Source organism: Drosophila hydei, unplaced genomic scaffold (genome assembly GCF_003285905.1).
Source record: "Drosophila hydei strain 15085-1641.00,03,60 unplaced genomic scaffold, DhydRS2 tig00000172-arrow-pilon, whole genome shotgun sequence".
Classification (NCBI taxonomy): domain Eukaryota; kingdom Metazoa; phylum Arthropoda; class Insecta; order Diptera; family Drosophilidae; genus Drosophila; species Drosophila hydei.
Genome location: NW_022045682.1, coordinates 2,530,987 through 2,545,928, shown reverse-complemented (window position 1 = coordinate 2,545,928; position 14,942 = coordinate 2,530,987). Strand labels below are relative to the sequence as shown.

The window sequence follows — 14,942 nt, the reverse complement described above, 5'->3', positions numbered from 1 at the left end:
TTTTATAGCTCAGGAAAGACTGATGTAATGTAGATACCCTACAAAGAATGTAAGAGTACGATGTATGATGGATAGGAATATGAATATTAGTATGTATAGAGTAATAAGTATAATAAGTTTAAGTATGAATTTGAATTTGAATATAAATGAGAATATGAATGTGAATATGAATGTGGAAATATGAATGTTATTGACTATGAATAGATATGAGTATGAGTACGAATCCGCCCTGCGTGTGAATATGAATCTGATTGACTATGAATCTGCCTCTGAATACTGCCTAGCATATGCTAATTGCATCTGGTCTGACTCTGCTCGCTCTCCCATCTCCTCTGCTATGTATGCAATGCCCTTGCCTTGCCATTGCGTGTCCATCTGATCCCCTATCGTATGCCTATGCCTCGCCTGTGCCTCTGCTAATGCTTGCTGCTAGAATATGATGTGCTCTGCCTGTCCTATGCTATCCTCTGCCTGTGTCTGCCTATGATATGCCTTGCTATGCCTCTGCCTTCCTATGCCTCTGCTCTGCCTCTGCTCTGTGCCTATGCTCTGCTGCCTTGCCTCTGCCTCTGCATTGCCTCTGCCTCGCATTCTGCCTCTGCTCTAATTGCTCTGCACTCTGATTGCTCTGCCCTTGCATCTGCGTGTGCCTCTGCTCTGCCTCAATCCTGCTATAGAGTATGAGTATGAATATGAGAACCTGAATAAATAAAAGAATATGTGAATATATGAATATGTGAATATGAAAATCTGAACAAAATGTAAAGAATATGAATAAGTGATGAATGTGAATACCCATCTAATGAATGTGAGCTCTAATGGATCATCTAACTAACCAATGCAAATGTTGCTTAGTGTGTGTAGAGCGTCATAGATGTTACGAGCTCTATTTGTGTAGAGGCAGGTGGGGCGGGTGTTGAATTACGTTCTGTGGCATGCAACGGCGTCACCAACAACAAGCTGGCAGACTATTATGCTCGAGTATGTGAGCGTGTGTGTGTGGGTGGGTGTGCATTCGTGTGACTACAATATCATTTACAACAAGCAAATGCCGGCTGTTGGGAGCAATGGAGAGAGGCAGGCAGGGCGGGGCAGATTGGGTAGGTGGGAGGGTCTGCTGCTGTTGATGTTGTTGCTGTTGCATTTGCCGCCATGTCGCGCGAAATTTACAATTGACGTCGTTGGTAACGTTGCTGCTGTGGTTGTTGTTGTTGCTGTTGTTGTTATTTTGGTTTCTTATTGTTGTTGCTGTTGCTGTTTCAAATGCTCTCGCATAGCTAGACTCTCCCGGCTCAACAATGTTCACTCATGCGCAGTGAACACAGGCAGCTGCAACAGCAACAGTAACAGCAACAACAAACACAATAGCAACAACTGCCACATTTGACGTGCAAAACGTCTAGAATTTCGCTTGACGGCTTTTTGGCTCTCGGCGCTCAACACGAGTAGCCGTTGAAATTTAAAACACCCAACCAAAAGGCAACAACACGCAAATGTAACACAATGTTGTTGTCGCGTACGAAAGTGCAGCCCAGCAACAACAACAACGAATCTAAATCGAGATAAACTTGCTAGAGATTTATCCACTCAGACGGGCAGCTGAAAAGTGGCGGAGTGGGCCAGGCAGCGCGCCTCCCACTGCTCCTCCGGCTCGCCCGCCTCCACGTCCGCATCGTCATCATTATCAGAATGAACCCTCGATAAAAGCGTTTGTCAAGTCTCGAATTACGCCCAGCTGTCAATCAATTAGTGCTTGACAAGTGCACAACAGCTAAAAAGTTTCGCAATGCAAATCGAGACACAGACAGAGTAAGGGACAGCACGAGCGAGACAGATATAGACAGAGACCACATGCCAATCGTTTTGACTATTGACAAGGTTATGTCAATTCGAAGCACTGCCACGAAATAACACTTTCCAACACTGCCTGTCAAATGTTGCACACATTTTGACAACCAGTTTGACCGCAGGCAAGCGCAGATTGTATTAACTCTAGTTTTAATTGTAATAAATCAACTTAAGGTTATTTGAATTATATAATTATTAATTTACGTCTAAGCATACTGTTTCCTCGACTTTTCTTCGCATTTTCTTCTCTTTTCTTTCAACTCTTTTCCTTTTCTCTCGTTATCTATTAGTTCCCTTGCTTCTTATATATCTTCTTTGCATCTTCTCACTTTTACTTTTCTCACGTCTTTTCATTTCTTCTTCTCATCTCTCCTTTCCTCTCCTGACGTCTCTTATCCTTTCTTTTCTTTACCTCCTTTAACTTTCTTTCCTTACCTCTTCTTGCCTCTTCTACCCTCTCCTTTTCTTTCTCTTCTTCTCTTCTAACTCTTTCCATCTTTCTTGCCTCATTTCGATTTCTTTTCGTTTTCTCTCATATCTTCACCTTTCTATTCCTCTCCTTCTCCTTCCTCTTATTTTACCAGAGCTATGCAAATTCTACTTTAAAGAAGATTATTTCTTGCAAAAGCCGAAATCCAAGAATAACTGTAAAGTACATAACAAATCTTATAAAGAACATTTTTAAGGAATTTACTTAAGATTTCATGTCTTCAAGGTCATTCAGTTACCATACATATAAAGAACGCTTCGCTCTCTAAGAAGCCCAGAAACAGGGAGGAAAAGAGGGAGGAAAACAGGAACAAAAATAACTCTAGATAAAGTTGTTAAAAACAACTTTTGTGTTATAGTAGTAGTAATAGTAGTTGTTGTTGTTTGTTTGATTGTTTGTTTGCTATTTTTGATATGCCTCTTATCGCTTAACAGAAGAAATTTCTATGATAAATACGCAACTTTTGCGGCAAAACGAAATTTGGCGAAATCTGCAAAATACCTGTATATATATACACGTATATACCTGTAATTTAATGATCAATTAACAACAATTATGCGAGCATACAATGTATTATTAAAGCCTTTGCCATTCTTAGCTCAATTGAACTACAATTGGCTGGCAATTAGCGCTGATTGTGAAGCAGAGCTCAAAACTGTGCGAACTATAGAAATGAAGGTGAGCTTGGGCTAGGTTAGGTGAGTTGAGCAAAGGGGGCTTGGTAGTGGCAGAGCCACACTTGTTGCAAATTTCCGCCTAGACGACAGACCCAAGAGCCGTTAAGCAAATAGGAAGGAAATCAACTGTGTGATCCAAAAAAAAAAAGCGCACAAGAACCTGAACCAGAAAACTAGAGAACTAGAAATGGTAACAGAACCAGTGAAGCAAGTCGCTACAGGCCGTCACCTGTGTGCCAGGTGTAAGCTGTCAGATTGTTGCCACCAAAAGGGGCGCAACGGGGGGGCTGTGTGGCACGTCTGACGGAAACGTTTGGGCCGAGCGCGAACATGGGAAATGACACTAGGAAATCGCTTGTAAACAACCCGCTTGGCGACTCTATATGATCATCATCATCATCATCATCATCGTCACCATCAACATCAGCCTCATTTCATTACGCTATCAGCAGTGCTGCAAAGATGTGCGATTCGCATTTCATATGCAAATTCTGTCACGTCTGGCGCGGAAGACGACGCTTAGACGTGGTTCTTAAGATACGAAATGGGGTATACGAAATGGGGGATATATATTATAATTATAAGCAACTGCCAGCGATAACGAATGGCGCGCCTGATAAGCCCTATCAGCTATCAGGCAACCGCGCACAGTGAGCAAGAAAAAAACATTAATAAATATATAAAAGAATTTTAGCGCGAACAAGTGACACGAAACTGTTGTAAGTTAGTAGAGCTACGAATTATCTTGGCCTAAACATGAAATTATCAATTTAATATCACTTTTAATAGTGCCAAAAACTTTAAATTATTTGCCATATTCTCAAGAGTTTTTCGCTTACTTGAGAAAAATCTAACTTAATAGAGTATATTGGTTCCGTCTTGTTGTGTGTTCCTCTGTCCGTACAAACTATTTTGCAGCTAAAAGCTTGAAATTTGGCACATATGCTCGTGGGTACTCTTGCCTTATAAAATGTATAGCTTTTGCCAATAAACCCACCAGAGGCGTGGCAAGTGGGCATATACTATTTCTGTAGTGCTTAAGACTGGAAATTAGCCAGCTTTGACGACCCAAGACTACAACTTAATAGATAGATATTTCTTTACCCTTTGGCTCTACCCATATAGCCCTTTAGGTACGACTCTATCTTCCACAGTCATAGATCTATATCATCAACACTTAAGTAAGGCTACTGCACATTATCCCAGGAAATTTACGCTAAATGACTCAAATTTTGCAGATGGATTACTATTGACCTGCTGCTGATATACCCCTTTTCAACTATATAGTCTGCCAAATTGGTTCATGCAAGTAAGTTGAAAAATGTTGTTCTAATATATATCACTATTTTTGGAACTAAACCTCTGAGGCTTATGAAATTTTCTTACTCATTTGCTTTTGCAAGTGTAGCAATCGAGAGATAAGGAATCACAGCGCAAGGCAAATACTAAGTGTTAAGCGTTATTACAATATAATATGAAACTATGTGTAATGCACATACATATAGTATATATCTATATGTATATATACAGCTGTGTTCAGAAAAATAGTAGTGCTGCACTTCACGAAACATGAAACAAATGAAAGGTAACTTTTCCGATGGAAAATAAAAGTTATACACTTTTTGCTTGAAATCGAATGTAAAGAATAGAATTGCAAAAACATCCCATTGCTTTCGTTTGGAATTAATATATTTTTGAAAATCGACTATTCGCCGAAATTGTAGTGTAGAGATACAAATTTGGAAAAATAAATAATAAAATTAAAAAAAATATTTTATGCTATTATTTTATATTATATTTATTGAAATTGATAGGAATTGCAATTTTTTATTATTTTATAGGGTAGACTTAAAAATTGAGGTAGAATTAATACAGAAATGCAAAGTTGTTAGTGCACGTACTCCTAAGATTAGAACCACAAAAACATTTAAATTCATATTAATTATGTTAATCTTGACATTCATTTCAAATTGTTTTCAAAATATTGTGTTTAGCACCAAATTGTGTTGTCCAACATTTAGTGCTCAGTCGCACTACTATTTTTGTGAACACAGCTGTATATATACATATATGTATTTATATATATATATTTGTTTATATATATGTATATTTATTTATTTATATATATTTATATTATATACATATATATATACGCATATATTTGTATAATATGTTATCAGCTGCGCAGCTTCAATTCAATTATAAATTACAAAAACCCACACACACACACACAATCTGTACATAGTCTATATACAATTTAAGTTGCTACATTTGTAACACATTTTAAGTCGCAACTAATACAATAACAACAACAATAAAAACAAATAGCCAAAACGAGGTCATTGCCTATTAGTAAAATAAGTGAAAATAAATAGATGTAAATAAAATTAAATATAAAAAGAATAAATTCCAAAGTCCAGTTAGACGAACACGCAATGACCTTTCAGTGCGCAGTTTATTTTTCAAGCGCAAGACAAATAAACTGAATTTCTGATTTTACTTTTCACATTTTATAGATAATGTTCTACACCTCGGCTACTTGATATCGGTTAAGACTAAAGCCAGTCGAAACGAAAATTGTTATTGTCATTGGGAAATCAAAGACACTGCGTTATGTAAAAAAAAAGTAGCTACGCTTTACCACTCAGAGTTTTGAGTGCAAGCAACGCGGCGGCTACTTGATATTTTACATAATGTTTATATAAACATGCTGAAGCGACATCTGTAGGCCAAAAGTTGTATAGTAAATGTTGCTTCGATATGGAAAACCAAGAGCACATTAAAGTGCTGCGACAACTCTGCATTGTAAATGGACTTAACGGAATCGTACTACTGATCGGCTACTTAATAATTCACTAAAAACTAAGTATACGCAAGATTATGATTAAAACTCAAAAAATGTGAAATTGAAAATCAATAAATAAACATTGCTAAAGTACTGGTGACAACTCTGAACACTGATTCCTGAAGCAAACTCTTCTTATTCATATAACATTCACATACGAAAAATTATAAAACATTATAAAATATATATATAAATTAGTTTATATAGAAAAACGTCTACTACAACTCTGGCAAAGTACAAGTTCAATTAGTATGACAATCCTACTACATTGAGTTGTAATATGCAGCAGTTTAAAGCAACAACTACAGAGTTCAAAGCTTGAATAAGCTCTACTTTCAATACGTAGCCCCCCAGAAAACATTTCTTATCAAAAATAATTATTTCTGACCAAAATATCTGGTGTAACCTTAAAGCAACAACGATCTCAGAGCTGTCTACCGATGCCAATAATAAGTGCAACAACAAACGAATCGTTGACAAAATATTTACATAACAGTTTTGCAGCTCCATAAAAAATAGATGTATATGTAAATATGTGTATCGAGATACATATACATACATCTCGTACATGTATCTATATGTGTAAGCAAAAATATTTGGAAACACGTTTCGGTTATTTAAATATTTTCACTAATTTGTGTGAATGCGAAAAAAAAAATAAACACGAATTTCTCAAATCAATTGAAAAACGATACGCAACAACAACAACACATCACATATCATTAGCAACAATAAAAATAAAATGGAAAAAAAACGGTCGAACGTTAAAATTTAATCATTGGGCTTAATTAAAATCAACATGAGAACGATTTTTTTTTAAATATTTGCTAAGTGGAGAGCAGAGCGGAGAGAACAGAAGATGTGAGCAGACGCTTTAAGCCGTTTTTTTTGCGTCTGGTTCTGGGTCTAGTCTGCCGGAGGCCACCAATAGCAGTGCAACAACAACAACTGGCAAACTATTTAGATTTAAGATCAACGATAAACGACGCATTAAACGTTGTCCGGCAGACTCGAGGCACCAACCAGGCACACACCTGTCCCAGCGACAGCAACAGCAACAATAACAACAACACCAACTAACAACAAGTACCCAGTACTCATAGTTGTACTTGAGCCCAGCCAACAAGCCCAAGCCCAGCCTAGAACCGGCCGCACCTCCACAGACTTTGCCTGTGCGCCGCTGTCTTTCCGTCCGTCTGAGTTTTTACTCTTATAGACCATAATAGAAAAGCCCCAGAGAGGCAGCTTAAGTCAGGAATGATCGGCTAAGAGTTGACCTGCAATGAGCTGATTCCTAAATACTAAAAATATTCTCTTACCAAAATACTCAAATTAGCAATGGCTTGTCACTCGATATTTGAGTAAAATGGTGTATAACATCTTATGCAATAATATAGAGAAGTATGACAACTTTCAACAATCTTCAAAAACTACATCAAATAGCTATCGATATTTATCGATGTATTAGAATATCTAATAATAACCTCATTTTAGATTTTGCTGACAATATTTATCGATTATATATATGTAGTGAATATTTATTTAATTTAACTCAATTTAGTTATCGATACATATCGATTTCTCTGAAATATTTAATATTGTACATTTAACGCTCAATCACTCTTACAGTCTCTGAAATCGTGCTAAATATAGGTACACATATGAAGACTTATGAATGTATATATCTATCTTCTACAGGCATAGATGAATCCTACTGATCGACACATAATATTCCACGACTACAATATACTCTTTGTATTAGACTCTTTGAATGGACACAGGGTATCAAAAACAAGCAAAGCAAGCGAACATCACATGACAAGCTGATGATGATCATGATCATCATAATGATGACGATGATGCAAGGAGGTCTCGAGACTAGCCAGCGGGTTTTTACTAGATCAACCAGTGAGGGTGAGAGCGAAGCCTAGCAAAAACCGAGAAGAAACAACAACAGCAACAACAACAAAGCTTCAATCTCTCGAGCTTATCGCGCTTATCACATCGCCAACTGTCAGCTTGGCCAACAACAAGCTCAGCGAAGCAAATCCCTGGGGTTAATATTCATATGCATGCAATATAAGCAAATACAGATCTATATGTATATATATAAATATATATTAATATATATATTATATATATATTATATATATAGTAGACTTTGAATTTTGTGGGTGGTAGATAAGGCTCATAGAAAACACCTGCTTAATAACTAGTTCAAGCTGTGAACCCCTAAGAGTTAGCAGTTAACATGAACTGTTCACATGAACTATTTCAAAACTGCGACATAAAAATATTTGAAATATCTTTTGGGGAAATCCAAGGCAAATTTAATTGCAAGCGAATACTGCATGATACGCCAATTAGCTAAACACAAGACTAATCAAAGCAAAAGAGAAGAAAGAGAAAAAGAGAGAGATAGAAGGAGAGGGAGAGCACACGTGTCTTGCTGGTCACAAGGAGAGCTTTACGCTGCTAGCTATTTGTCGATCTTATCAGCTGCGCTTCATGGATCATGCGATTGGACTTAACCCTGACTACAGTTTTTTGTCGTGTTTATTCGCCCTTTGTCTTAATATTAAATTAATTTAAGGTTTTTTGTTTTTGGCAAGTTGAACGTGGTCAGCTAAACTTTTCGCTGAGTTATCAGGCTAAGTGTGAGCGAGATAAGATAAACGTATGTATAAGTCCAATATATGGATTACAACAACAACAACAATAGCAACAACGAACGTGCTATGCATACAACCAGAAAAACACGCTGAAAGAGTGACAAACAAACAAAAAGCAAGCAAAACACTAACTAAAACTAAATTTTTATACAAAATAAACAGTAAAAACAACATACATTTACATATACGTATACATTTTTAACGATTAAATTGTATGTAAATTTTGATTATTTTTATGATAAACAACAACAAGAGCAAAACCAGTTGAAACTGAGTTTAAAAACATCAAATTTTATCCCAAAAAATGTTTCTTTTTGCGCATTTGAAGATTCTTGAGTGCAAAAACACTTTGGGGTTATGTAAGTAGCAGCAGAGCGAAGGAGAGAGCGTGAGAGAGAGGGAGATATAGAGGCAGGCAGCGAAAGTCAACAGGCGACGCAACTGCGACTGCGAGGGCTGCCAATTTGATTAGTCACACATAGGCGCCGACACAAACCAAACCAAAAAAAGCTCAGCCGCAACTCTGCGAAGGGCAAAGAAAAACAAAAACAAAACACAATTACATACATATGAAAAGGTCTGCCGACTGCTCAGTCAATGTCTGCGCCTCGTGACACCGTCAGAGGCGTCGCTACTGTCTTTGTTGTTGTTGTTGTAGCTGTCATCGTCGTCTATCACGTTCATTGGCATTTGAAAGCAAGTTTGTTTGCATGCTGCGCCCGTTTGGGGGCGCTCTGCGGTAACTACACCCAGCGCTGGCTGCCGCTGCTTCTGCTTGTTATTGTTTCGTACATACATACAAAATGTTTGTGTATTCCTTTTTTGCGCAACGAAACGCCGCTGGTTATTGGCATTGCTGCGACTGCGCGGCAGCCCAGCAAAGGCGAATAGAGAAGGAGAGCGGGAGAGAGCGAAAAGCAACAGCAGCAGACAATCGCCAACCGGTTTGCGCCAACCGTTAAAGCCAGCTATCCCTGCGCTGTGCCGCTGGCTCTTTCAGTTAACCCTTTTGCTCATTATTATTACATATTTGCTGAATATTTAACATTGAAGCTGGTGCGAATGGAAAAAAGGCACAGTCAACAATGACAACCAAAAAAAAAACTACTCAAAAGCACAATCAGAGCAAACCCAATTCCGTATCGATAAATTTATTATCGAATTTTAATGTATAAGAAAATGCTGTAACTAAGGAGCTAATTAGCTAACAAGAGAGCGAAAGAGTGAGAGGAAGCGAGCGTGCATGGAATTCGTGAGCTGCCTGTGCTTCCGCTCTCTTACTCTCAATTTCAGCTTTGCGCTATTTTGATCGATTTAACTAAATTGACAACTCAATTGTCGCCGCACATACTAAAAATAATCAACGTTCGTCATTGTTCTTTGCTGTTTGCCAGCAAACAGACGTCAGCTGCAGAGACAACTTGTCGTCGCTGCAGAGCGTCGACGTTGACGTCGTTGCCGTCACCGCCTCGGCCACGGCCACAGCAGACGCGCTGGCTGCAAGCAGCAAAAAGACAAAAAAAAATAGCTTTGGGCCAAACCAACAGCTAAAAAAACTCTGGTATTTATTGTAATCCAACAAAAAAAATCGAGTGCGCTGTTTAAGCATAAAATTAAGTAGTTTAAATAAATAAACACAACAAAAAAAAAACGAACGTGGCCGGATCAACGGCAGTTTTTTTTTTGGTGCAGTGAGGTAGAGAAAGAGATAGCACATTGCACTGGCATTTAAATATATGTATAAGAATACATTTAAGAAGAAAAAAAACAGACTCACATTCACACACTCACACTATATTAAAATATTTGCATAATTTTAAATGCTGCGCATTTTTATATGTTTGTTGCTCTGTCGCACTGCCACAAATTCGCTATTGCTATCTTTCTTACACAGCTTTTGACTTCGCCTTTTGTATTTTTATGAGTTTTTAACGGGCGCGCAAGCGACGAAATGTCGTTAAAGAAGATCGAATTGAATGCGAATGCGAAATGTGAATGAGAATAAAAGAGCAACAACAACAAGACGAAAAAGAAGAAGAACAGCAGCAGTGACAACCAAATATGGCGCCGCCTCAATAGCCGCTAGTGGGCGCTGCAGTAGCCGAAGGTGTGAAGCAAGCGACGGCGCTTTTCAAATCTGATTGGAGGCGAGCAAATTGAGGGCTCAAGACGAAACATAATTAGAGGAACAGCGAGCTGACAACCTATTTTTTTGTCTGTCTAAGCTTTAACGGCATCACGTCGAAAATGCGAAAAGACAACATATTTGGACCAAATTAGTGTCTATGTGTGTGCTAAGCATAAAATTTGCAATCACATTTTTTCTTTCCCAATCAGAGATTTAAAGCTCAAATTCATATTCGAAATGTAACAAAAATTCAACAAGAATTAAATTCTTTCGAAATGAAATTTTGAGAATTGCTTAGCAAACTAATGTGAGCACTGGGAACTAGGAACTAGTAGTTCATTCTAATATTTTGAGTTAGCTAATGTGTTGGTTCCCTTATTGAATCACAAATTTGAATTATCGCTCGCTCACCTTTCGTTTCTTGTGATCCAGTTCACATTGCGCCTTGTGCATTTCCTTGAGTTCCACCTCCTTGAGCTGATCCAATATGCGTTGATATTTCTCGCGATTCTCGACATCGAGCGCCACATGGAGATAATCATGCCAATTCCTTGAATCGAAGCCCCAATGACAGGTGCGATTTTCCACTTTGCGATGGACATGACCAACAAATTTCTGTGGCGAAAACCAGCAATTGCATTCCAGACACTGAATACACGTCGGTTTCTGATACGAATACATATCCGGCGTGCAGATGCCCTCGCATTTGCCAAAGCACTTGTGATACACCTGAAAGCTGAGTGCTCCTTTGCCCAGGCTCTCGACGGGCACATAACTGTTCCGATCGGAGCGATGCAAAAGTGCCGCACAGAGTCGTTCCGCATCGGTGCGTGTGATCAAGCCGCTGCCCTTCACATCCGTTGGCAAAATCTTGGCGGCCTTGAACTCGACAAGCTGTTCGGGTGTGCACTGCGAACAGGATATGCCCAGATCTTCGAAGATGCCATTGATCTGATCTAAAGTAAAATCGTTGAGCACATTGTTCAAAAATTGCGGCAAGCACAAACGCATTTCGCCGCCCATCGAAAAGCAGCCAATCGCCTTGCCCTCCAAGCGCGTCTCATACAATTCGCCGCAATCGGTGTCCGGCTGTGTTAAGATTGGCTGCGACAGCTCTGGCGGCAGCGGCAGCGGCGCTGCGTATAACTGTTGGTTGCGTTCGCTGTGAGCAGCGGAACTAGCTGTGGCGTTTGCCGGTTCATGCGTGTGCAGCTCATGTGGTTCCGGTGAACTGCTTATTTCCTTTTTGATTAGCGCCACGGCGGGGCCCTGCAAACTTTTCGTCGCGCTCGTTTGGTACTTTTTCAGCACACTGCTGATCATCGGCGTCACGTAATCGGTCATCGCACAGTTATCGATAACACGCTCGATAGTTTACTCTATGTTTTATGTACGTTGTTTTCTCTGCTGCTAAAAAACTGTTATGCGAGCTTTTACATCTTACATTTTCGTTCAGTATTGCATTTAAATTTTTATGAATTTTTATTTGTATATTTTTATTTTTTATTTTTTATTTGTTTTGCATTTTAACAATTTGGCACAATTTGTTGAACTTCATTTCTTTCGCGCATTTTTCCGCTATTTCTTCGCTCTCTCTCTTTCAACTTAGGCGCTGCTGCATTTGCCGACGGCGCTGCGCTGCTTGGCGCTTGATGCGCCGCTAGCTTTTATATGCATTTGCATATGTATATTTTCGTATGTGTGTGTGTGTGAGTATGTTTTGAAGGCGCGCGTGTTGCGCTCTGCTAACGTCGACGCTGACGTCGCTGCAGGCGGCACAATATTTTCAAAATTATTGTCTTTATATATTTTATTTGCTGCTGCCGCCGCTGCTACGGCTGCTGTTATGGGTGTCGTTGTTGTTGTTGTTGCGGCACTCACTTATTATTAAATTTTGCCATAAATTAATTTCCACTTCGTATGCTTAACATTTAACCGCACGACGATGGCGACGCTGCCGAGACGGATACAGAGATACAGAGCAGAGCAGACGCTGGCACAGACGAAGACGCAGGCCGGCAGACACAGACGCACACCGGCCGCACACACACATACACACTGACGCGCGCACACAGACACACACACACAGTGATAGATTGGCTGAGCGGCACTCACACGAACGCAAACACAGACAGCGATGACTGCGACGCCGACACCGCCGCCTGACAATTGTGAATTGCGAGCCGCCTTGTTTGTGCACTATTTATAAACTATTTGAATTTATTTAATTTTTTCTTTTCTTTATTTGTTGTTGTAATTTAATGAATTTTTCTTATTTTTGCATACTTTTGTTGGAATATTTATTTAGGAATTTTTACTCTTTGGACTGGCTCCTCTGCCACCAAAAAACAACACGTACTAACACACACTAACACGCACTCACGCACACGCACAAGCACATGTACATATATGTATATAAAGCCTGCACTCTGCAGCCGCGCACTCAAAATACACGGCGTTTACGTTTTCGTTTTGTTTCTTTGATTTTTGTTGTTGCTGCTGCGCTCGGCGCTATGGTTGTTGTTGTCGTTATAGTTGTGCTAATGCCGAACTTGCCGTTACGCGTTCGCACGTGCGAGCTTTCTGACGACCGCCACAAAACTGTTGAAATGTGTTCGCTGCGTAGCGGCAATTGCAAAGAGCGCACCACAGACGTATCTTTTTTCGCGCGCACTCTCTCGCACTGCTCTCCCACTCGTTCGCTCTTTAAACTTGCAGATACTAAAGACAGACGGTGTGGTCTCTCTGGCAAAGCACAGCCAACCACCATTTGCTCTGCAGCGCTTGGCCACTCTTTTATCTCAGCGGCGAATTTGCCAAGCGAATTTGCCAAAAACAAAAACACACACAGAGAAGCTCAATAAAACGATCGACGCATTAGTATTTGAATATTGATTAGGTTAAATTTATAAAAGCGGAGCTTAAAATGTATGAGTGTTATGTTAAAAATTAAGATAACTTTCCTTAACTGATATCGTTTTCAATATTTTATATTAAATTTAAATATTTTGAAATTTTCTGCAACTTTCTTATTAGCCCTCGCTAAGAGTAATGTTGCTGTGCAATTTTAAATGTTGCGACATGCTGCACATGTTGCCATCTCAAAACAACATGTGTCTATACAATCACAAACGGGCCAATCGATTAATCGTCGATAGAAATCGAACCTGACTATCGCACGCAAAATAGAGTCACTTAAAGTTGGCTGCGTATAAAATTAGTGCTGCCAGCTAGTGAAAAACACTTTGTTACACTCCTCGCACACTAGTGCTCAACTCTTTGTACAGCGAACAGCTGTTTCTTGTTTTTAGCTGCTGACTGGAATTTGGGTAAAACTGAAAGAAAATGCAATAAAAGCATAAAAAACCAGAATTAAAATGTTAAATATATACTAATTGTGTTTCCTGTCGCTTGCAGTTAAGAAAAGCAACAAAATGCCAGAACCGCGCAGCCCAATGGCCAGCTTTGTACAATCCGTGCAAAATGCTATCGATGGACCAATTACCTGGTTTCGCGGTAAATAAATTTAAATATTATTAGACAAATTGCATTTGCAGTAAGTGCAGACGGCATGCAACAGCAACTTCAAGCAATTGCAAGTTACAGAATTATTTAAAAACAATTTATGAAATTACATAATGACATAACCTCAAATTTAATGTCGGCTTTGTTTTTGTTTACATGCGAAGAGTCAATTGTGGAACCGAATCAACAGAAATCCAATTGGTACCATCAGCGCTTTCGCCGCGTGCCAACAATCGATGAGTGCTACACAGACGATGCCGTCTGTCGCTTTGAAGCGGATCAGCAATTCAGACGTGATCGCATGGTGGACAATGAAATTTTGAATATTCTGCGACAGCGCTTCGAGGATTGCACCTTGTACGAGGCGCCCGACCACATGGTCAAGTGCAAGCCGCTGATGGATCAGTACGAGTTGGCTGCCGAAAATTGGTTTATCAAGTGTAGGAGTCGAATCACATACAGAGAGCGAAAATCTTTCAATTATGCTAATGCTTTTTATATACCCCTGCAGATGGCGATTTGGGCGGTTATGCCAATGCAAAGACCGCATTCATGAAGCAGAAGCATCGCCTCATCTGGGAGCGTCGCCATGGACCCGTTGGCAGCGGAATTAAGGATGACGAGCAAGTACATGCTCATTAAAACGAAATGTTTCGAGCTACAGTTTTCCAACATACCAAGCAAATGTTCGTGGATTTACATCAAATATATATACACACTTAAAAAAATGTAGAAAAATTGAGGCTAATATATATGT

The 14,942-nt window shown here is 39.3% G+C and overlaps 2 protein-coding genes across 2 annotated transcripts in view; one reads left to right on the top strand and one right to left on the bottom strand.

Annotated features, from left to right (window-relative positions):
- The window catches only part of LOC111602512 (putative uncharacterized protein DDB_G0271606), a 114,297-nt gene extending 101,824 nt beyond the window's left edge, over positions 1-12,473 (bottom strand). Inside the window, exon 1 of the mRNA XM_023319593.2 lies at positions 11,072-12,473. Within this exon, the coding sequence (XP_023175361.2) occupies positions 11,072-12,004 (933 nt within the window). The 5' untranslated portion in view covers positions 12,005-12,473. The remainder of the gene's footprint in view (positions 1-11,071) is intronic.
- A 1,423-nt stretch (positions 12,474-13,896) lies between these two features.
- On the top strand, positions 13,897-14,920 carry LOC111602496 (NADH dehydrogenase [ubiquinone] 1 beta subcomplex subunit 10). Its single transcript, XM_023319567.2, has 4 exons — positions 13,897-13,989; positions 14,078-14,176; positions 14,350-14,625; positions 14,697-14,920. Exons 2-4 carry the CDS (start codon positions 14,095-14,097, stop codon positions 14,825-14,827), a joined length of 489 nt encoding a protein of 162 aa, XP_023175335.2. The 5' UTR covers positions 13,897-13,989; positions 14,078-14,094; the 3' UTR covers positions 14,828-14,920.
- Positions 14,921-14,942: the final 22 nt, after the last annotated feature.

Bases quoted from the DNA above. Each gene is read 5' to 3' on its own strand.
- LOC111602496 (XM_023319567.2), top strand. From the start codon at position 14,095: ATGCCAGAACCGCGCAGCCCAATGGCCAGCTTTGTACAATCCGTGCAA. The intron at 14,177-14,349 runs GTAAATAAATTT...TTACATGCGAAG, and splicing joins ACCAATTACCTGGTTTCGCG to AGTCAATTGTGGAACCGAAT. The intron at 14,626-14,696 runs GTAGGAGTCGAA...ATACCCCTGCAG, and splicing joins CGAAAATTGGTTTATCAAGT to ATGGCGATTTGGGCGGTTAT.